The following is a 22,582-nucleotide window of genomic DNA, read 5'->3' on the forward strand; positions in this document are numbered from 1 at the left end:
ATACTAAGTCAAGGACTTTTCAGCTCCCCATGCTCTGCCAGGCGCACAAGAAGCTGGGAGGGGGCACAGCCAGGACAGCTGACCCACACTGTCCAAAGGGCTGTTCCATACCATATGGCGTCATGCGCAGTATAGAAACTGGGGGAGCTGGCCGGGAGCAGTGTCACTGCTCAGGGACGGGCTGGGCATCGCTCAGTGGGAGGTGAGCAGTTGCATCACTTGTTTTTCCTGAGTTTTGTTCCTCTCTATTTTCTCATTTTCCTTTTCATTACAATTTTTAAAAATTATTATCATTATTATTATATTTTATTTTCATTATTAAGCTGTTCTTATCTCAACCCATGTGTTTTCTTACTTTTGCCTTTCCAGTTCTCTCCCCTATCCCACCAGGCCGGGGCGCAGGGTGAGCAAGCGGCTGGGTGGGGCTTGGTTGCCAACTGCGGTTAAACCACGACAGTCTGGAGATCCAGAAGGCTGCTGGATGTCTGTTGTGAGCTTGCAGTGTTGCTAGCTTCCCCCCCCCCCTCCCCCCCTCCAATTTGTAGTCTGAAGTGCTCTAAGTCCTATCAAAAGAACAACACAGTGCCAATTTTTCCAATGTAAGCATGTATTATCGCATGCCACGGTTATTTGTGCTGCCCTGACTTGTCTGCCCATCTAATAGGATACACGTCACCTTTGAAAACTTGAGCCATGTCATGGGTCCAGGTTCTACAGGAGCAGCAAGCTGTCTCATTGAGCTGTTGTGAAACGTCTCATTTATCTGAGCTATCTTGACTTTTGAGGTGGTTTTCCTCAAGACTTGCACATGGAGTTGTAACAGCTGAATCTCTACCAGTTCTCTCCTCCTCCAGGCATGTCAGGGTTTAGATACGTGTAAACATAACAAGTTGCAAAACTCCAATAGAAAAATGTGCTCTTAGCAGCTGCTGAAACTTCATTCTCAATATATTCATTCTCATATAGACAATTCTGCCAGCAGAAGCATAAACAAGTCCTGCTTATTACTTATGTGTTAAATAAGTTGAAAGTCTCCTGAATGACATACAGAAAATAGGTTTAAATCTCTTTTTTGTGTCACTGCTGAAATTCAGTTTTTAATTTTAGCACCTTAATTGGGACTACTTAGCTTTGGAGTTAATCCTACAACTGAAGAATATGGGAATAAAAATGTCACGTTCTGGTTAGTGATACTGTAGTCTCTGAGGCCATGATTTTGGGGGAGGGTGGTGGTGGTTTCTTTTGAGCTAGGCCATGATAATTACAGGAAGGTTTGTTCTAATACTTGTGTCATAACTACGATTTGCCATTTCTTTTCTGTATGTTAATGCCAGTGTGTTTTGCTGCATTTATCTAGACTGCTGGAGTTGCAAACATGCTTAGAAAGAAAAATTGATGTAAATTTGGCTAATTAATTAATATGCCTCTTTCTAGGCACAAAGGATTTGTGATCTAGTCGTGGCACAATATTTTAACTTTTGAATGTTTAGGTCCAGCTTTGGATGAAACAGCAGAAAACATGAAAGAGTAGACGAGCGAGCACTTCCTCCTGTTAATTTACCTTTATATTTGCTTGCTTTTGTGTGAGTGTGGTGGGGTGCATTCTGGGGTTTTGAATTTTTTTTTTCTTTGCTTGTGTAAGAGAGGTTTTAGTTTTCTTGCACTGTTGTGTGTATCTGAACAGGTTTTTTATTTCATTTTCTAGGAGGAAAATGGCTCAAACTACCGCACCAGCAGCGTCCATCCATGATGAGGACTCCTCTGAAAGCAGAATGGTGGTTACATTCCTCATGTCAGCACTTGAGTCAATGGTTAGTAGAGAAGTTAAGCAGCTGCATCATAACTTTGTCTTGGCGTGTGCAGGATTACACCAATATATTGCCTCCCGCTGGGGAGCAGGAAAGGTGTAATGTTATATCTTTACCTTATTGCGTGCTGTCCAACCAGTTGTAACTCTGTCTCTTTGCTTGTGGAAATCATGCTAACAGTCGTCTTAACAGTCATCTTGTTTCTTGTTGTGATGTGGTTGTTTTAAAAATTATTTAGTCAAATAAACAAATGGGAAATATTTCTTGATTGCTCAGGTAGAGCGTGGTTGAAAGGCAAGAGTATGTTGGTTGCTCAGGTAGAGCGTGGTTGAAAGGCAAGAGTATGTTCTGGTCTTTGTCACCTGTAATATAGAGTCAATAAATAGTCTTGAGGCTAATGCCTTGTCCTGAGCTGCGGTACCAATTCAACAAAACTTGTTCAGAAAATACTTTTTTTTTAAGTTGGCATATCACCTGTTTTGTAGAAGTTATTTAATCATTGTGTGGTGGGGTTTACGGTTGGCCAGAGCTGTGAGTGGAAATGCCTGTCCTGTTTCCCTAAAGTTGAGGCACTGTCAAAGATTTGGTTCTTTAAAATTGTTTTCTTAAATGATGAGCAAGAACAAAAATCTTCTTTTTAGCAATGAAAGTTTGAATGGGATGGTTATAAGATAATTGATTGCAAGCCTTTTTTCCCAATGGGTATATTCGATTCCTAAAGGCTTTGCATCACTTCTTCCTCTCATGCTGCAGTTGCTGTCTTTATAGGTTGCAGCAAACTCGGATCTGAGTTCCCAGGAGAAACTGATTTTTTGTGATCACTTCTTGATGATCCCACTAATTTTCTTAGGATCTTTGCTCTCTCCTTGCGCCGCAGGCTTCCTGCCTTACTTCTTTGACAGAAGTTTCTCCCAGCAGAGCACATGTAGATGTTCACAGGGAAGGTACAATCCTTCCGCTCAGGAGGAATTCATGTGAGCCTCAGCGCAGCAGGCAGGACAAGGCAGACTGCAGGCAGCCTTCCCCCTTGCACCCACACCTTTCTGAACAGCACATGATGTGTGATAAGTGTGCTGTGAATGAACAGAACGCCTATACGTTCTGTTGAAAGTTGGAGTAAGACACTCAGTATGATTGTCTAACAGGGAAGTGATAATTTCACATGGATTGATGTCATAAATCATTTTAATTAAAAAGAGTGCAATCTCTGAGTCTGGACAAGGCCTTAATTTCAGTAATATATCTACGGTGCTTTTAAGATTCCTGATGAAAAGCACTCCAGATGTATAAATTATCCTTTGCTAATGGCTGATGTTATGTTACTCGCAGTACCTTCTGAAGGGTGGATGCTGGCAGCAGCAGTAATAACTGTTTTACATGATACCACATACATTTCTATTAACTGTGCTCTTAACTATGGTAATAAAAGCTTTTTGTTTTTCTTTTATAGTGTAAAGAACTTGCCAAGTCCAAGGCAGAAGTTGCCTGTATTGCTGTATATGAAACAGATGTGTTTGTAGTTGGAACTGAGAGAGGAAGAGCCTTTGTCAATTCTAGGAAAGATTTTCAGAAGGATTTTGTTAAATACTGTAAGTTTCAATGTTGTATTTTTGTATTTCACAAGCTGCTTAATGTGTATTGCATAATACTAATAACTTTGGGGAGCAAAGTTCTGTATATTGTGGCTACATGTTATAATTACGTTGGCTATGGCAAAACCAGCTGTTTAAGGACATAAAAATTATCAGTAACAGTAGTCTTGTTTGGAGTGTTATTTCAACTGTGGCTGGAAATGTTAATTTTTTTCTTAGATAATGTGACAAACTAGTACAATACGAAGTATTAGACTCACAACGTCCTGCATTTGCTAGGGCATGTTAATTTTTCTTTATATCCCCTCCTCCAAGTCTTTTTTTCCACTCCTGAAGGCTGGGCGGGACATTGAACAGGTAGGGGACTACTTCTGTCAGCTCAGATGGTCCTGGTTCTTCAGATCACTTCATGCCTTATTGAAGCAGATGCACATTTTTGACAAGATATTATTTTTTATGTAGCTTTTTTATATCACCGTTATTTAGTAGACAGAAATATGTATCTATACCATAATGACTTAAAATTACATGCGCATTACTTTTGTACTCCTTTAAGTACATCTAGGGTGTGTTTTTTGATTAATTTCATTTTTATAGTAAAACAGTGGAACTTTTGTCTTCATAAAACATAATCCATTGAGTACAGGACAGTATTTTTAGGAGTTAGGTTTCAAAGATTCAGTGACTCTTTGGGGGAGCATTGATGTGCTCATTTAGGAAAGTGTTGTTGACGGACACTGCTTAATCAATAATGAAATGTACATTTACCTGCCTAAGGAAAGGGAGAGGATGCAGGTCAAGAGCAAGCCATGAGAGAAGAATCAGTCTGCGGGAGCGTTTAAAAGCAACAGCTGTAAAATGCTCAGCTTGACTAATTAAATACTGCTTGGAAAGCAGCTATGTTTAATGTGTAACAGAAACATTTGCTCCTGAAGATGCTTTTGCTGCTAGCTAAAATCCTCCTGGAGGTTTTATCTCGCTCACTTGTTCATGGTGAGGCTCTGGATTTTTGCCACTGTCCTACTCGCTTGGACAGTGACTTTCTGTGCGCGTAAGTATATTTACTCTAAGGCAAGTCACCAGAATGTTGCACTGTAACAGGTAACTGATTGCAGAATGTAGAATTACGACCTCGCTGAGGAATCAAGCATAAGATGAATCAGTTTCTTTTTTACTTGTTACAGGGGCAGTCTTCTGCTACTGGTATTTATGAAAACTGTTAGATGAATAATGGGGGGGAGATCAGTTTTTCAACCTGATTTCTTTTTTTGTTGTTGTTCCTTAAAGGGCTTCCCTGAGGTCCTAGATACTTTGGTTTATTGCCAGTACAGTGGTATCATGGGCCCTGATATACTGCAGGCTTTGTATACTGGGCACATCTATTGGTAGGCAGTCTGAAATAACTGAGATTTGATGTTTGATCCCTCTGGCTAGATCTGTATTTCTGGTTCTGTACTGTGGGGAGCACTGGCTTCTCATCCATGCTTGTGTTCAACTATCTCGGACGTGTTTTCTATAGATATGTGAATGTGTTTAAATCTTACATTAGTTCTGATAATCCTGATCCTTTGCTTTATTCCAGTTACAAGATACTCGTTCTTGGGCAGTGTTTTTGTACTGTCAGGCCGACAAGATTAAACAATATCCACTTTGAAAACAGTGTTTTCATTATGCTTCTTGCAGAACATTGTGGTGTAGACCTGTGTGAATAAAGCCAACTAACCTCAGTCATTGCTTTCATGGTTTCACTAAGTGCATATCCCCCATACTTTCTGGGGAGTTTTGATGCTGGACGTAGTTTTCTCCTGTTGCTGACAAAGATGTTGATAATTCCAGAAAACTTTACTTCAGAACACCAATTTTTAGGAATAATAGCATTACATATTCCTGGTGATGCTGATTCCATCACTGTCTTTGACAACTTTGAAGTCTTGATGAAGTTTATAGCGTAATATATTTTGATCTAAACCTTAGAACTGTGGAAGCAACAGTGCTTGCCCCTCACACCTTGTTTCTTCAGTTAAATGTGAAAGCTAGCAATAGACAATGTTAGCTGCAATTCTAGTAGGTGTTTTGGAAAAATCCAGGGAGGCCACAGTTCTGTGTGTTTTTAATAAGTTAGAGTTGGGCCCTTTTTGTTCCTTTATGATTAATAAAGGCTTCCAAGAGATTCTTACATTGCTGTTAGAATTAAACCTTTAAAAATTCAGCTGCGATGTCAGTCTCTGGAACACGTGGTGCTGACAATATTGAGAATTAGCTCTCCGCTTGTGTGGGTCTCTTAATTTTTCTTTAAGTATGGAAACAGAAGTGTAGTTACTAAGCATCCCTCTGGATATGTCTGACTCTGTTGTGACAAGCCAGCATGCGTCTCCAGCCTTTACTTCCACTTTTCCCACAGCTCCTTTGTATAGTTTGAGTAAATATGAAGAGTTTTCAGAATTTGGAGGGCTCAGGCTTCAAACCAGCTGCTTATTTTTAGTAATGAGTATAATTTAGTGGGCTAAATTGATGATATGTATATATGAGGTTTATGAAGGAAGTAGCATGTACACTTTCTAGCAGTATAGGACTGGTAAAAATAACAGCGGTTCAGTGAAAGCAGCACTGGAGTTTGGTTTCCTGTGGCTTTCATTCATAATGACTTTCACCCACATGGGTTCCCTAATGCCTAGCTGCAGGGGAAGGAGGAGCCCTCGCACATCTCATGTACCTAGTTACCTTAAGAAAATGTGTTAGAAACAAATTATAGCAATGCTTTTTTTAATGTTAGCATGGGTTGTGTAGTGAGTGTTGAAAAACCAGTCAACAGGCATTAATTATTTAAAATTGGGTCAGATAATACATTATTCTGAACTGTGCTTAATTAAGATGGCGATGAGCCCTATGTTACAGTGAAATGGTGTGTTTCAATCGATGTAGAACTGCATATGCTTGTACACATAACATGTGACTTAGGCAACCTGCAGTGTCAGTTATTCTAAGCCTGTGAAAGTTTGTATTGTACATAAAAAGAGTATATTCTTTGAGTGCCTGCTCATGTTCAGAATATGGACAAGCATGGATACTTGTGCACTGTAAGCAATCAAGATCATGCACGTCTTGCCCTACCAGTACCTCTTTGTTTTAGTTACTGTTCCCTGCTGAAGTGTATTGCGTGGTCCTCAGTTCCTCTTGGATGGCCTCAGCAAGGTGAAGTGCCTCCTTGCTCTCTGGATTGCTGTGGCATTGTGGGTTAACAGCCATCCTGAACAGGAGACTTATTCCTGGCGTGTCTCAAGAACGTGGTTCCCTTCATGTATTCATCTTTGTCATCTTGGCAGTTTCCCTTGAGGTTTGGTCAAGGTTTGGTATCAGCTTTGTGGAATTCGTTCTCATTTGAAAGGAGCTGGAGGTGGTCTATAAAACAAACAAACAAAAAACCCAGAAAAGGCCTCATCATCCCCAGGTTGTATTTGCCTATCAGAAGTGAACTTTCAGAAGAGCTTCCTGACTCAGAAACACGTTTTCGGTCATCTGCTGTGGACTTTGAAAGAGATTTACCCACCACTGTGTGTTCCATCCCATCTGCCAAGGAGCTGATTGTTCTCCAAGAATCCCGGTTGCCTCTGCTAGCATTTCCACTGGTACCGGCTGTTGCGCCATTGGTATGTAGGTCGCATGGAAGCGTAATCCTGCTAGTTCTGCAACTTTCTGTCAGCTCTCCCCGTCATGCTGCTTTTTCCTTCTTTGGCTCTGGGCTCACTTGCCTGAGGTGGGACCATCTTGCATCTGTAGATGGTTCATCTTGGATGACAGGTCCTTTATTTTTAGGAGCCTTTGTTTTCCTTCTGGTGGCCTCAGGTTTCCACGCTGATCTTAATAATGCATCTGGTATGGGCCAGAGTTTGGCTTCAAGTCCTGCTAGAGACTTTGGCCCAGCGTCTTTCACTCTTCTTACTTGTACCTCCATGTCCATTCAGCCACAGGTTGCAAGAACTCCTTGTAGCTTCAAGAACGCTCAGAATCCGAGTGTTTTTAATGGGCACAACTGTTCCTCCTGCTCATGATGAATGAATGGCACACGATGCTCCAAAGACCTTTTGGGAAAGATTGCTCAGCTTTGGCTCCTCAATGTGTTTGGTATGTGGATTACTGTTCCCTTTTGGATATCCTCCATCATCTGCAGGCAAGTAAAATGACTCTTCCCATCAACTAGGCTACTGCAGACCCGCTTGAAGTTCTGTGGCTAGGCTTCTGTCTCATTGAATCCTTCTGGCCTTTGAGCAAATAGAAGTAGGAGGTTTTCTTCTTCTGTAGGGGAATTCTTCTTCTGACATTGTGCTCCCTTATCTCTTTGACTCTGTAACTAATGCAATGCTTCAGCAGTTTAGAGGGAGGTGGAAAAAGCAAACAAAACCAGAAACCTGAAAGGCTAGATCTTACTGGTTTAAAAAACAAAACAAACTCAAAACTAAGTCTCTAACTGGATTGGCAACTGTTGGACTACTTTGGCCTGCTGTAATTTCTATCTGAATAGCTGAAATTGGCATTTCTGGGCTTGTAGTAGCTTGTCCCTATAGCCTAGAGAGAATTAAGCATCTCTGCCTAAGTTATACCATGTCTAGCTGTGGTAGATGCTGGCTTCCTACTCCATAGCTGTAATTATAGCTATGCAGTGACTGTCCTCACTTCAGGCTTTGGCTTCCACAGAAGCTGCTGTTCACTGTGCAGGGTCTCTTCTCTGTGGAAAATGAGCTTTTTAGCTTAATATCTAAGAAGGTTTCAAATGCACAAAAAGACTGTAGATCAATCCTTTGGTCTTTAAGGATGTGCAAATGGGATTCTGAGTAGTCAGTGTGTACATCACACCTACACTGAAGAGCATCAGTTTGCTTCATCCCTAGCTGTTCATCCCCATAGGCTGGAGGATGCCTGCGTGGGATTAAAGCAAATCTGTTACTGCCTAGACCTTGTTTTCCAGGCAGCGTCTTCCCGGCTATGCTGAAGAGGTACAGCTCACTTCTTCTGTCTTTGCTTTCTGTGTTCCCTTCAGTGGCAGAATTTTGCTAGGCTGGGTGCTGTCTGGGCTGGACACCAGAGATGGAAAGTGTCATGACTCTTGTCTCAGCTTTCCCCTCGTTGTTTGCTTTCCTGATCTGTTTCTGGGGATTCTCCTCATGAAATCTTACTCTTGCTGTTCTCTGAGTGACAGAAATAGTTTGTTCTTACATTAAATGTTAATGTTTAAACTATGACTGCACAGGAAAAAGCTACTCAGATGTCCCAAGTGTCTGTCTTGTGTCCCTAGCCATGATACCACAGCACAGCAGAAGTGCTGTCAGTGAACATAGTGCACTCCACCTGGGCTTGGGGCTGTTGGGTGGTATCACATACACCGTGCTGAGATCCTGGACAGCCGGAAAGCAATCTGAACACTCTGGATATGCTTTCATCAGAAGTGATGGCTTTGCTCACTTCAAGAGATCTCACCAGCAGTGACTATGAGCTCTGTGGTTGCTGTTTGCATGAGGACTTTCCTACAGAGGAATTTGTGGCACTGGCTGAAGTCATCCCCCATGGAAAAGTGCATATGGACACTACAGCCCTAAAGTCCAGCTGTTTGAAGGCAGCAGCTTCCTTTGTTGTTTGTCTGCCTGTCATTATCCGTCTTACGTTGTTTCGTACTAGCAAGAGGTAGATGCACTCCACATTGCCTGACTAATAAGTATTTTTCAAACTAGAAGTATTTTGTGAGATAAAATAGTCAATACTTCTCTTGTGATTGAGGTTTAAAAAATGTTCATATTCTCCATTGCATCACCACAGGTGCAATTAGTTCCAATATTGGCAATTATAAAAGCAATGCTAGCAACAGGGCCAGATTACAAAGCAACTTAGGTACCTAAAAATCTAGAGCAAAGCTGCTGAAGTCTCCATGACGTCTACCTGAAGGCATCTAAATAGCTCCTAAATCAGTATTTTTGTCTTGAACTGTGTTCTCTTTGTAGGTGACTATATCCAAAAAGCATGGTGTAGAAATACATGACTTCAGTATTTTTTAACCAAAGCTCAGTAAAGTATATAGCATAGTGGTATAAATATAAATTTTAACATGCTGAAGCGCTGATTGGCATGTCTTGCTGCTTTCTTTCATTTTTCTAATGGATAAAGCTATTTACATGTTTGATCCCATCTGTGTATCGTCTACGTACTTTCACTATAAGCAATGCTGAACAGACTGTGGTATTGCAGGCCTGAGAGCATCATGCACAATCTTGTGGTTAGAAGATGATGGCTGGGAGTCAAGCTCCAGTAGTGTGAATATTTTATTAATTCAGTAGCTCTGGGTTAATTTTAGACTGGTGCTTAAAAATGTCTTTGATTGAATCTGCTGAGATAGCCCCTGACACTGCAGCTTGCTAGTTAGTGTGTGTACTGTACTACTAGTCTGGATGTAATCCTTTTATAGTACTTTATTTGGATGCTCCAGTAATGATGTAAATAAAGTATTAATGCAGTTGATTTGCTTCTTCCTTACTATTGTGATTACCTCTGATTATATGCTGTATATCTTACTCGTCATGCCTGTAGTAATTCAGAAGCAGTATCTAAATGGGGTGTTTAGCTTTTCACCTCTAAAGCGGAATCTCTCAGACTTGAAATCGAGTACGGACTGAATCCCCTGACCTATACGGAAGCAGCCTAATACCTTTTCAGTATTGCCCTAATAACAGAGGTTATTAGTGGGTCTAACTGCTATCGATTGTATTTGTTTGTCCTCATTATAATATCTGAAGGACAATCTTCATCATCATCTTTGTCTCCAATTATGTGCTATGGTATTATAGTGAAAATACCATTCTGTAACTAGCTGACATCATTTTATGTTGCTCAGAGGCTAATCCGTTGACACTGATGCAGCTAGTTGAAAAATACCAGTTCTTTTTGATGATGATGTGCTAGTGTGGAAGCTGGTTTCCCACAGTAATTTTCTTTGGCCCTAAACTATTCTGTGGCCAGCTGAGACTTCTGTGGCTTTTGCTGCTCCTGAAGCTACAGAATATTTTGGAAGATAAAGGAGTCATTAAATCGTAGACATAAATAGTAAATGAAAGAAAAACAATAAGAGCCAGGCAGAGGATTAATCCTGACAAAACACTCGTGGAGTTGCATGCGTGCCATCACTAATCTGTTACCTATTTTAAATGCAAATGGGGGGCTGTATCTGTGATTCTTGCTTTAGCTTTGGTCTTCCAGTGCGCTTCAAAATGGGTACACTTTACAGAATGCCTAGCAGGAAAAAAGGATGTTGGAATAGTTGCTTTTTAAAGCTGTGACTGTCAGGATGCTTTCGTGTTGCCAAGCTAGAGCTGTTTTACACCTCTGTAACTCTCAACCTCTTTTTTCATGCCAGATTTCTTTCCAGTTATTTGGGAGTGGCCACTTTAAAACAACCTCTGCTAAATGCTTATTCTGTTTGAGTGTTTGCTGGAACAGGCTCTTCCCAGTCACTTTTAATGGGAACTTACTCAGCTGTGGCTCTTGGTTGTGTTCCTGAGTTTTCACTTCCTTTTTTGCAGCAGGTGACTTGGAATAATTTGCACTTCTGCAAATTGTAAGACCAGAAGAGGTGGACGGCTGCTCCTGGCCGCACTGACTGTAGCCCATCACCATTTCCCAGACTAATCGTGCTGGCAAACATAATGTATTTACTCCTACCATGTCTGTCACTTGGGAGTTAAGACCTTGCATCTCTGCTAGTGGAAGGGATCACGTAAAATGGACAAGGGAACACTTACATTACGTGAGCCAGGTTGCATCATGCCTGTTTAGTAATCTGTTAATGCTAACCTGGCTGGCTCTGCCTGGGGTTCATTAGGGAACAGTTTCATAATCCTTTTTGCTTGGGAGAGTTGTGGGCATGGTAACTGCTGCCTTCCTTTTGTGTATCTCCTTTCCTGTTCTTCTGCAGCTCTCTATGTAAGATGGTCTTCTGCATTTGTGCCCAGGCCTCTGTATGACTGTAAAAACTTAGCACTGTGATTTAGTTCTGGGGGTCCCCATCTCCCTAGGACGCTGCAAAGATGTCTGGAGTGCCTGATTGCTAAAGCGTATGGGGTATCTTTGTTTAATAAAAAGCATGACGCTTCAGGTGTTCCTGCTGGAAAGCTAGGACACTTAGCTACATACATTTGACTGCCTCCGCCCTCTGGGCTTCTTCTTTCCCAGTCTCTTAAAGGATTTACATTGCACGCTGTTTATTGGAAGCACTAGTTCATGTTTTGCATCTGTTTCTGCCCCACCCATAGTTTTTGAGGGAGTTTTTCTGTTGCAGTTGTAACTGCCTGATAAATTAACTGAACGGTGTTCATTCTTGGAATTCCCGAGAGGTTTTTTTTGATTTAAGTTTCAATCACTTTCTATTTTGTATTTGCAGAATGTAGCTATGAGTTAAAGCATCTACCCTTAAAGACTTGATCAGTTTATTCCTAATAAATCATGTGCTTAGGGGTTAGTTTAAAGATAACATTCCTAGCACTCACCAAACAGTTGCCATTACAAGTAATAACAGTAAAATCCAAAGCAATCAGCCCTGTCTTTCTGACTGAGAGCCGCTGTTTTTTTTTTTTTGCCATTGCTGTTGCCCTTTGAGCTCACTTAAAGGCTCAGCTTACAGTCCCCTTCTCCCTAACCTTTTGAAATGCAAATAATGTAATTTTTGAGCTGTCCCATGCTGCATATTTCTCACATATTAATATGTGTTCATTAGCTAAACTCTGCATTAATAGCCTAGCTCTTCGTGAAGCACAGGGAACTAACTCTCCTGTCTTTTAGCTTTAACTTGTGGCCTGCTATACTCTTCCATTTCTCTTCTACCACTGTTCTGCTTCCCTTCTTTTTACCCAACTTCCCAGGCTGGTAAAAGGGCTTTACGTGAAGTGGGTGATGGCTAGCCCTGGCTAGCCGTGCATTTTTGGTGGTCTCCTTTGCAGCCCTTTCTCATGGTATTAGGGGTGAATTAATCTGTTTTTCTTAAGTTTTACGTTACTGGCAGTTTCCCTTGTTTTACACGTCAGTTTACCCCTTTTCCCAAGTTCTCAAAATTAAAAGAAAAATGCATTTTCAAAACTTCTGTTACATAGTTAGACACAAGTTATTTTTAAAGACTTTTGTAAGATCACTTTCTGCCTCCCTTCCTCAGGGGTGCTTTCTTTGCTTCCATCGTCTGCCTCTCTGGCTCCACAGATGTGTCGGGACAGAGACTCTTGCAGGTCGTGTGCCAGTCCAGATGCCTTTTCTTTCCAGCACCTTTAGCTTTAGCCATGCCCTGCCTAGCTCCGAGCTCCATGCTATTTTTCCAGGTTTATTTCAGATCTGGGTAACTGGCCTCTCTTACAGCCTTGTTAGAGCTAGGTTGCTTGGCTTGACTGTCAGAAACCTTTCATGTTCTGTCTCTGCCTAGCCAGTTAAAGGGTATAAAGCTAACAGCTAGTTTAAAAAACTTGCTAAGAAAGTTCAGTCACATTTCAGTGGAGACCACCCATCTCGTTCCCTCAGAGTCGCAAACAAACAGAAAATTACTGTAGATAGCTGATCTTTTTGAAATTCCCTGGCTCCTAAATTCTGCCTCAGGTGATTTGCTTTTCTTGTGGTTTAAGTGATCCTTTGATAATCATAAAATGATTTTTCTATAATTTGAGGTTGTTGTCCAATTTCCTGAACTGTAAAACTGGATGGCTTTAAAAAGCTCACAGCTGAACTGGATGGATACATTATAAAACAAAGCAAAACGCTTTTAGCCACGCACACATTTACTTTCCCTCTTTCATTGCTCATCGTTCTTTTCAGAGAGTAATTTTCCTTAAGCACAAATGATAAAATATATGTACATGAGTGTGGTCACAGAATAATTGTTGCCCTTGAGTTGCCTCTCGGAGTGTCTGTGCGGGGGTGACATTCATAGTCTTACAATCACTTTTTGGCTTTCTCTACCTGGGGGATTAAAACCAACCTGATTAAAAACCTTCTGGTGTTGTAAGATGCCTTATGTACCGTGAGACTGACAGCTCTCTTGCTAGAGGAGCGTCGAGCTCCATCAGCTTCAGATACTGAATCCAACCACCTTTTCTCTGTTGTTTGTGTAGCATCTCATCTTCAGGTCACATTTTTGAGGAAATTTCAGTTAAGTAAACTGTTTACCTGCTAAAGCTTGATTTTTCTTTCTTTGGTGAGATGTGGTCAGTGCTGGTTTTCCCACTTGTCTGCAGCGTGACCCAGCAGGGCATGCTCTGCTCCGCAGGAGAAATGCAGCCTGCCTCCTCCAAACAGCAGCTTTCCCCTTACTTCTGAATAAGGTGCTTTGAAGACAGATGCCCTTTATGGCCTGTTTTAGTCTGCTGCACTCAGACCATGCTTTAGTGGACCTTCAGAATAGGTGTTGTATAACGTTGCTGAGCTGTAACTCTCTTCATCAATTCATAAGCATAACAGCATCTATTTAAGGCAGGAGGCTGGAGAGTCTGCCCAAAGTTCAGGGTGTAACTATCTAATTGCTGCCACGCAACAAGAAAAAATTGCCGAATTAAAATTTGATCACTTCAAGTACTCCATTTTTTGTTCCATCACAAAATTTTTTGTAAGAGGGCTTTTTTTCTTTTAAAGCAGTCTATTAATTTTATAGTATGTTTGTTTCATAAGGATGGTGGCAGCTGGGAGATTCCTTTTCCTGCCATGTGGTAGGGTGGGCTGTCAAACCCAGTCTGCTGCTGATCAGGACAGGTAAGAGGAAAGGTTGTTCTGAATAACCAAAACACCTAGATAGTATAAGAAGGTAAGAGACACTCAACCATATACAGACTCAGTACAAAATGAGGATTGTTAGGAGTTGGTTCATTGTAATCCTGCTGAATCCGGAATAACTTTTGCAGAGTAACTGGACTAATCCTCCCAGTGGTGTAGAATGCAATTCTTGTACCATATAACCATTCCTCACCCTTCATGAGCCCTTTACCCTGTAAATACAGCCCCCCATCCCTCTTCCCCTCCAGGTCTTGTTGCACATGCCCCAGGCACCCCCTGTCCTAGACATAGCCTGAATCTTGCTGGGTGCTCTAGTAATTGTGGTGAGAGCTTCGACAGAGCCTGTTAAGTTGTGTAGCCTCCAACAAGTGGAGATGTGTCTGTCAGTGCTGCCAGGAGGAGATGAATGGCTGCTAGGTTTGATCGGTTGTGCAGAGCTCTTGTAAATCTTACTGTCTTTGAGACTTGATCTTGCTTGTCAGACTTGATTGAAATTGGCCAGCAAACGTGGGAGAGATTAGGGAGGCAGATGCATAATGTGAGCTCGAGAAAATGGATAAAAATCAAGTAATAAACAACAATAAGGGTTTCTTCTAGTTAAGAAGGAAAATTTCTGTCTTTTTGTCTGCTTTTCATTTTAATGGGAAGCGAGCAGTGTTGTCATTTTTGTTTTGCTTATTATTTTTAGAAAGTGTGGGTACGCTTTTGAGAAGCTACTGGCAGTAAAGGCGTTTTCAGTGAATCAGTCTCTTATGTGGAAAAAAACCACCCAAAAAACGACATTGCATGTAGTTATAAATAGAAACTGATGTCTCTTATCCCCGAGTCTCCAGGCAAACCTTATCAACTGTCATTAACTAAGCCCCTGTGTTATGGCTAAATAATAATATTCCATTTTTGCATTATTTTTGTGTTATGGTAGGCCCTGTGATATTGCAGAGAAAGCAAAAGTTTCAGGCCTGAAGAGCTGGAGAGCTAAATGTCGTGTGGAGGTGGGTTTCCAGGGCACAAAGCAGACGTGTGATCTGTAGAGGAAGGAAGAGGTTCCTCTTTTTAAATGAAGATACAAGTTTTTAAGATGATAAATGCATTTTTACTAAAAGCATTGCTGCTTCAGCTCATTTCACAACTGATTTGTAATCAGTTGTTCAAACTGATGTTTATTTTCTTGTATTAGCCTAGAATTACGATGCCAGCAGTACTGGTAATACAAATTGCAGTGTTTCAGACTTACTGCTGTGCTTGCTCGTGGTGAAGTCAAGACACGACTTCAGCACTGATCATTCTCTTGCACATAGGAACATAGATCTCCCTTGCTTTTTCTTTCGTATGCAGAATATCTCTGTTGTTTTCCCCTGTTTTTGCTGGGTCATTCTCAGTAAATCTTTGCAAGAACTGAATGGTAAGAAAGGAAGGCTGCCACCTGAAATGATCACTTCCATTTGCTTTTAAATATTGAAAGCTTTGTTATTCCCTCTCTCCTTTTGCAATGACTTTTGCTCAGAGACTAGAACAAGGTGTAGGGCTGAAATATTCCCTGTTCTGCGTGATGATGGCTTGTTTGCAACTCCTCCTATTCGGCAATAAGAGATGTGTACTTAAAATGTCTTTTGAAAGATACAGCTGCTGTTGTGGCAAAAGTCAGATCCCTTCTGTAAAAAGTTCAGCTGAGCGCATACAGCATAAACAAAACAGGATATAACATAACTGCTGCATAAGACATCGTGCATAGCACTAGAGAGCTGTGGGACCCCTACTCAGGCGTTTTACCTTTTCCCTGCTGACTGTCCTGGTCCTTCTTCTCTTGGCAGTTTTGCATTTTATTTCTACTGTATTATCCTCTCCTGAGATTAATAGTGTTTTCTACCTCTTCATGCCAAAAAAAGCCTGCTTGGATGTGTCTCTTAATTCCTCATTCTTACACCTCAGAGGGTGATATTTACAAAGGTTGTAAGGAGGATATAATAATTTTGGTGTAAATTTAAATTTACTCATTACATACCTAGATAAGTGCATTGGCTTCTAAGGCAAATAAGTTCTTATGATTTTCTGGCAGGAATCCTTCCCGATTGTCTGTAGTCTAAAATGGAGGGACTAGGTACTGGGAGGTTTAATAACTTATTATTTTATTTTTGTCTTATTTTTATAAATAACTGCCAGGTGTTACAGAAGAGGAGAGGGCTGCAGAGCTGCAGAAAACAAAGACTATACCACCTGTAAACAGACTGACAGTGGATATTGTGGAACTGGAAGCTCTCAGAAAGTCCGTGGAGGACTTTTTCTGCTTTTGCTATGGTGGGTGCTTTCAAGTCTTCTAAATAGAAGTTCTGGATTTCTAAATTTTTATTCCACTTGGGAGGAAAGTACTGCATGATCTTAGCCTTTCAACTGTACTGCTGTTAAGGTGATAAGTTTAACTTTTAGTAGCCAATTTAAAAACATACACATATATTAGTTTTCTTTGTGATGCGTTTTGTGGGATGTGATTTGAGATTATTGCACAGCACGGCCCATTTAGTTTTCTTTCAAGGAAGCCTCTGTATCTCGGTGGGTTCCAGTGCATGTTAATGCGAGCGGTACTTGGTTTCCTGTAGAGATTTGCATCTGCACCTTGCTTTTGCTCCAGGCCTCTTCAGAGTAAAAAGTTTTATGAGGGGCTTGTCCTTTTGCTAACTTGAATGCTCTTGACCTCAAAACAATCTTTTTTTTTTTTTTTTCTAGGTAAAGCTTTAGGAAAGTCAACAGTGGTACCTGTGCCATATGAGAAGATTCAGAGGGACCAGTCTGCTGTGGTAGTGCAGGGCCTGCCCGAAGGACTTGCATTTAAACATCCAGCAAATTACGATGTTTCAACCCTGAAATGGATTTTGGAAAACAAGTCGGGGATCTCATTTATCATCAAAAGGTTATTTGCTCTCTTGTGTGCTGGTCTGTACACTTTTGTACTTAAATTAAGTCCAATTAATTTTAATTTTTAATTAAATACATTGCAGCCTGTTTCTCTTAAACAGGAGTGCGCTTTCTTTAATGTTACATTACCAAGTAAGTAATGATGTCTTTACTAAAGCTATGGGTTTTTCATTCCATATTTCCACACAGGCCTTTCCTAGAGCCAAAGAAACACCTAGGTAAGTTACTACTTACTCAGAGTAAATAGAAACAGATCAGAATTTTAGTTTAGATAGCAATATAGATACAAGATTTGGTCATGTGGATAAAGTGGCAAACTGGTGCAGAGATTCCTAGACTGTGACTTGCCTTACTTACGGAACTATAACCTTTTCCTTTACGCGTTCTGCCAGGAGCAACTAATTAGAGATAAAAGTTGTTCTATTGCATTCTTCATCCCTTTACTGAATTTAAATGTAATGTGAATTGGATAGTATCCTAGGGAAAGGAAAAGTGAACTGATGGACTGTGCATTGCATTTTTAGAAGATGCCAAGACTTTGCAGTGCTCCATGTTCCAATACACAGCTAATTTTGGCATTTATATCTCATTTTAAAAATTGATCTAATCTTCTGAAGTGGTTAGATGTTGCAGTTCCTATGAAAGCCTCTATATATGAAAAAATCTGGGCTAAAGTGAGTTTTTTAAAACTCCACAAAGATTCACTTCTAGCCTAGAAGAAAACCCTTCCCCTGTTCCTTTCATGGGATCATGTTGTTTTACTTGCAAAATTCATATATGTGAGGATTTGTTTTATGAAGAGGATGAAGCAATCTCTGTAGGAATGTAATCAAAAAAGAAAAGTTTCACTTTCTGAGGTGAAACAGCCAGAAGTTGATGCTGGATTAGTAAAACTGAAACGTGTTGGCTGTGCCTAGTAAGAAGACTAGAGAATGGGAAATTACAGAGATTCTGGTAATAATGTATATCTGTTGAAAAAGCAAGGCAGGTTTTCAGTGTGGTAAATAACTTTCTGTAAACATAATCTATTTGTGTCTAGCTGTAATTTAGGACTAAGCTGGAATCTCTATAAAACAATCCATTTTCTTTGAGCAGAGTTTAGGTGGAAGATCTGTTTAACTTTGTTCCCCAAGATTTTCACTTAGCATCATGAAAGACAGCAGTGAGAAGCATGGTGATACGCACATTCGAAGCAATTTTATAGTGGTGTTGCTTTATACATTAATAAAAGCAATTTAACGAGAGATCTCGCCTTCATATCTGTGAATACAGAAAATATGCACATATGCTTGTAAAATGTGAACAGGTTTTTGCTTCATGAAATCAATGTTACATTTTCAATTTGTATTTAAGGTAAATGGAGTACAGGAAATTCAAAGATTGTCTTTTAACTTTCAGGAGCTCATATGACAGATCCTTCACATTCAATTATACCTCCAGGTGGAAGGTGAATTTAAACTAATGTAGTTTTTTTGTATCAGCTATGTATTTTCATATAGTTTGTCTTTCTCTTAATGTGCTTTTTCTGTCCAGCTGACCTTTGGATAACTTTTGCTTGCCTGGGATTATAAAAAGCATGAAGTTGAATTCTCTCTTTCTTTTGACCATTATTTGTGGGGAAACTGTTACAAATTAAACAGATGGCAAAGTTTCCCCTTGGTTTAATTAGCCCAATGAGTGTTTTAATTCACAGTCTGTCAGTCAGGGATAAGTTTGTCATGTTTTATGATATGAAAGTGATGGGGAACAGATGTAATGTTGCTTCCTTCCCCCTCCTCAATTAAAAAATTAAAATACATTTTTTTGTTAGTAGATGAAGAGATGATATCTGGAATAAATAAAAATTTGGTTAATGTGAAAACAGGGAGCAAAATGGCAAATGTTTCTGTGCTTCTGAGTTTGCTTCTCATTAAAAGGTAAACATGCTTTGAATATTGTGTATGTCCCGAAAATGTAGGGGTGGGAGATTCCTGGCCATTCCCTTGAGATAAATCAGATAAGGGTTTTTTACTTCTGTGTTCCTAGTTGGAAAAAAAATACTGGGAGATTGATTTTACTTGACAACCTGTAAAGCTTCAGGAACTTTCCAGAAATGTCGTATTTGCTTTTTATAATGTCAATGTGCTTGATTTGCTTATTTTTGTAGTTGTCCTCCTGTTCAAGTGAAAACGGAACCAAACGAGGATTCTGGTACGTTCAAAATTTTGCCCTTATTTGCAAAAAAAAAGAAAAGAACAATCAGTTTCTGTTCAGAAGGCTGAATTTAAGCAAAGATAGGAAGCTCCAAGAAAAAAGCAGCAAAAATAAATCCTTTGTGAGAAAGAAAAACTTTTCTTTCCTTAAAAATACCCACTTTTCAGTTGGTGTTTGTATCAAGTATTTAACTTTAGCCAAATGTTTCCATTTCTAGGAGGAGAAGATTTGTAAAATTTTGTAGACTAGAATAATTTATCTTTGTAAATAGTTTAGTTTTAAATGGAGAAGAAGAAAATCCTCTGGTTTTTATTTTGTTCTGATTCAAGATCACTTTATCCCTAAGGGGGAGAGAAGAACTTGGTTTATTTGTTGATATTACTAAAACATTGAAGATGACAGAATGTCCATTTTTCTAGCTAAAATGGAAATAAATAGCAAAATGTGTTATTGGTTGTTAAAAAAATGACCAAGCCTTCCTAAGTTCCCCTGCAGGTAGGACCTGATCCTGCAGGGCACTGTGATCTGCAGCAGAGCAGTGCTTGGGTGTATGCTTTGGGATAAAGGCATGAATAATCCCATTAAAGCCAATGAGACGCCAGGTGTGCCTGGAGATAAGCTGGTGACTTTCCCTTTTGTTGGGTTGGGCTACACTGCTCAGCATTTTGTATAAGAATCAAGTTTTTATATTTAGTCCCTTTTTTTTGCTCTAGTTCTTTGTGCTTCACCACTTTAAACTCGTGGTTTGGGAACCCTTCGTGGTTAGCATTTAGCTTAGCGTACACAAAGAGTTAACTTGAGCTTTTTGTCAAGTCAGTCCCGGACTCTTTCCAGTGCTGCTTTCTAGGCATTTTAAGTAATTCTCCTTTTGTTGGGATGTTTTGAAAACATTTGAGGGAATGCTGTGAAGGCTTATGGAGGGGATAGTTCACTTGAAGGAAGCCAAGAGCAGTTGAGGACCTCTGGTGTTGCTCCATCAGCAGCACAGTTTGATGCAGACTGTATCTGAATTTGGCTGTACAGAGGAGTAGGTCTAGAAGTAATTTCAGCACAATGAGTGTCAAAATATTTTTTTTTTTTTGGCTGTGGTAGTGGGCAAAAAGGAAGGAGACCATTCTTTTTAATTTTTCAGATCCGAGATAGCATTTGCAAGGATGCCTAGTTTGTAGGGAAGTGTTTAATCCTGAATCCCTTCTGATGATGACCAGACTGAAACGGAAGAAAACAGCAGGTCACTTTGTTACCATTGTTTTAGCTCAACAATTGTTTAGTGTTTCAGCACCTGAAAAATTTTATTTGTCCTTTTTTTGAATAGAGACCAGCTAGGATCTTGGTGTGTGTCTCGTTTGGGTTTTTTTAAGAATCTGGTTATTATTAGTTTCCATATTTGATTCCTTTGTTGCTTCTACAGGAATTTCTTTGGAAATGGGAACAGTAGCAGTGAAGGAGGAATCAGATGATCCTGACTACTATCAATATAATATTCCAGGTAATGATACTAACTTTCATATGTGTTTATCTCATAAAAGGGTTGATTACTTAAGTATTGCTCTCTCTATGCCTCTCTTTTTACTTATTTTTGGGCATTAAACATGCAATTACTTAGTTCTGTTAGGATACAACACTTCCATGCTGGCTATCCTTTAAATTATTCTGAAGAATACCGAAAGAGCTAAAGTACAACTTCAGTGTACTTATATGTGTGTGTTTGGGCTGAAGGAGAAATTCCAGGAGTCTTTTGAATTACTTGGGTTTTTTTCTGAGGGTCCAGTATGCAGACTCTAATTCCAGTGACCTCTTTAAACAGGAAATAAACCATAATAACAATACTGTCTAGAGCACGGCTTGGATCTTTTCTTTAGTTTGAAGTTTCAGTAACTTTTATAGTGTACCAATCACTTTTCTTGCATGGAGTGACCAATATGTGTCAAAATTGTATTGAAAGTTTTATATAGGCAAAGCATAACAACACTCATGAGGTCGTGACTCGGGCTCTGTGTATGTTTTAAGGTATCTCTCAGTTGCTGTGTCTTATCTCTACGTATCTGGTTCATACTGCACGTTAACCTCAACTAGGAGTGAAAAAAAGAAATTACTTCTGTAGGTTGAAATGAACAGTAATTAAGAAGTCCTGTTTATAAATGGTGATATAAAATAACTAGAACCCCAAATTTATTATTTCAGGCTGTTTGCATTTCTCATTAGGTTAATTGAGCAATACAAAGGAACACAGGCAAGCTGCCATGCATCTCTGAAGGATAGCTGCAGGTTCAACAATGAAGCGCAAAACAGCACATCCTTTCTGTCCTGGTTTCGGCTGGGATGGAGTTAATTTTCTTCCTAGTAGCTGGTACAGTGCTGTGTTTTGGAGTTAGCATGAGAATAATGTTGGTAACACACCGGTGTTTTAGTCGTTGCTAAGTAGTGCTTACATTAAATCAAGGACTTTTCAGCTTCTCATGCCCTACCGACGGAGAATGCTGGAGCTGCACAAGAAGCTGGGAGGGGGCACAGCCAGGACAGCTGACCCACGCTGCCCAAAGGGCTGTTCCAGACCGTATGGCGTCATGCACAGTATAGAAACTGGGGGAGCTGGCCGGGGGGCTGCTGCTCGGGGACTGGCTGGGCATCGGTCGACGGGTTGTGAGCAATTGCATTGTGCCATCACTTGCTTTGTATGTTGTTGTTGTTATTATTATTGTTATTATTATTATTAAATTATTAACCTGTTCTTATCTCAACCCACGAGTTTTCTGACTTTTGCCCTTCCGATTCTCTCCCCCATCCCACTGGGGGGGAGTGAGCGAGCGGCTGGGTGGTGTTGAGCTGCCCACTGGGGTTAAACCATTACACTTTCATTTCGTAATGCTATATATGATTGAGATAACATTTTCGTGCGTGTTTAGACACAAAGATTCTTGAGATTATTGTCTAATGTGCTTTAATAACTAACTACAGGATTGTAGAATCAATATTCTCGTACTGGCACGTCTAAATGTACAAGCACTGTTCAGAGAGATCTTAACCATATGCCATAGCAAAATGTCACCACTCAAGTTCAGAATTTGAAAGGTGAATTCTCTGGTGTTAGAATTATCTTTTCTTCATATTTATACATTGCCCAGCCTTGGGGAATGGGGGGTTTACAGGCACAATATAATGTAGTAAAAATAGATACTTTTTTGGAGACAACCTAATCATTGTTCCTTGCAAAGCCAAGTCCTGTCATCTTTTTGCTTTTCAGCCCCTTGTGGCTTTCCATTTCATGCATAAAATCAATGTCAGAATTTGGCCAAC

General features: G+C 40.1%; 1 protein-coding gene across 11 annotated transcripts in view; it reads left to right on the plus strand.

Moving 5' to 3' along the window:
* GTF2I (general transcription factor IIi) overlaps nucleotides 1-22,582 on the plus strand; it is an 81,440-nt gene that overhangs the window by 10,870 nt on the left and 47,988 nt on the right. For 9 of the 11 annotated variants that reach the window (XM_075518291.1, XM_075518286.1, XM_075518290.1 and 6 more), the window contains 8 exons: nucleotides 1,706-1,811; nucleotides 3,259-3,397; nucleotides 16,343-16,477; nucleotides 16,904-17,087; nucleotides 17,282-17,310; nucleotides 18,491-18,539; nucleotides 19,239-19,282; nucleotides 20,697-20,774. In XM_075518291.1, coding sequence (XP_075374406.1) covers nucleotides 1,713-1,811; nucleotides 3,259-3,397; nucleotides 16,343-16,477; nucleotides 16,904-17,087; nucleotides 17,282-17,310; nucleotides 18,491-18,539; nucleotides 19,239-19,282; nucleotides 20,697-20,774 — 757 coding nt within the window. In that variant the 5' untranslated portion in view covers nucleotides 1,706-1,712. Of the gene's footprint in view, nucleotides 1-1,705; nucleotides 1,812-3,258; nucleotides 3,398-6,626; nucleotides 7,048-7,362; nucleotides 7,569-16,342; nucleotides 16,478-16,903; nucleotides 17,088-17,281; nucleotides 17,311-18,490; nucleotides 18,540-19,238; nucleotides 19,283-20,696; nucleotides 20,775-22,582 lie in introns of those variants that run through there. The other 2 variants (XM_075518297.1, XM_075518295.1) reach the window with 2 other exon arrangements.

Source organism: Mycteria americana, chromosome 15, assembly GCF_035582795.1.
Source record: "Mycteria americana isolate JAX WOST 10 ecotype Jacksonville Zoo and Gardens chromosome 15, USCA_MyAme_1.0, whole genome shotgun sequence".
NCBI lineage: Eukaryota > Metazoa > Chordata > Aves > Ciconiiformes > Ciconiidae > Mycteria > Mycteria americana.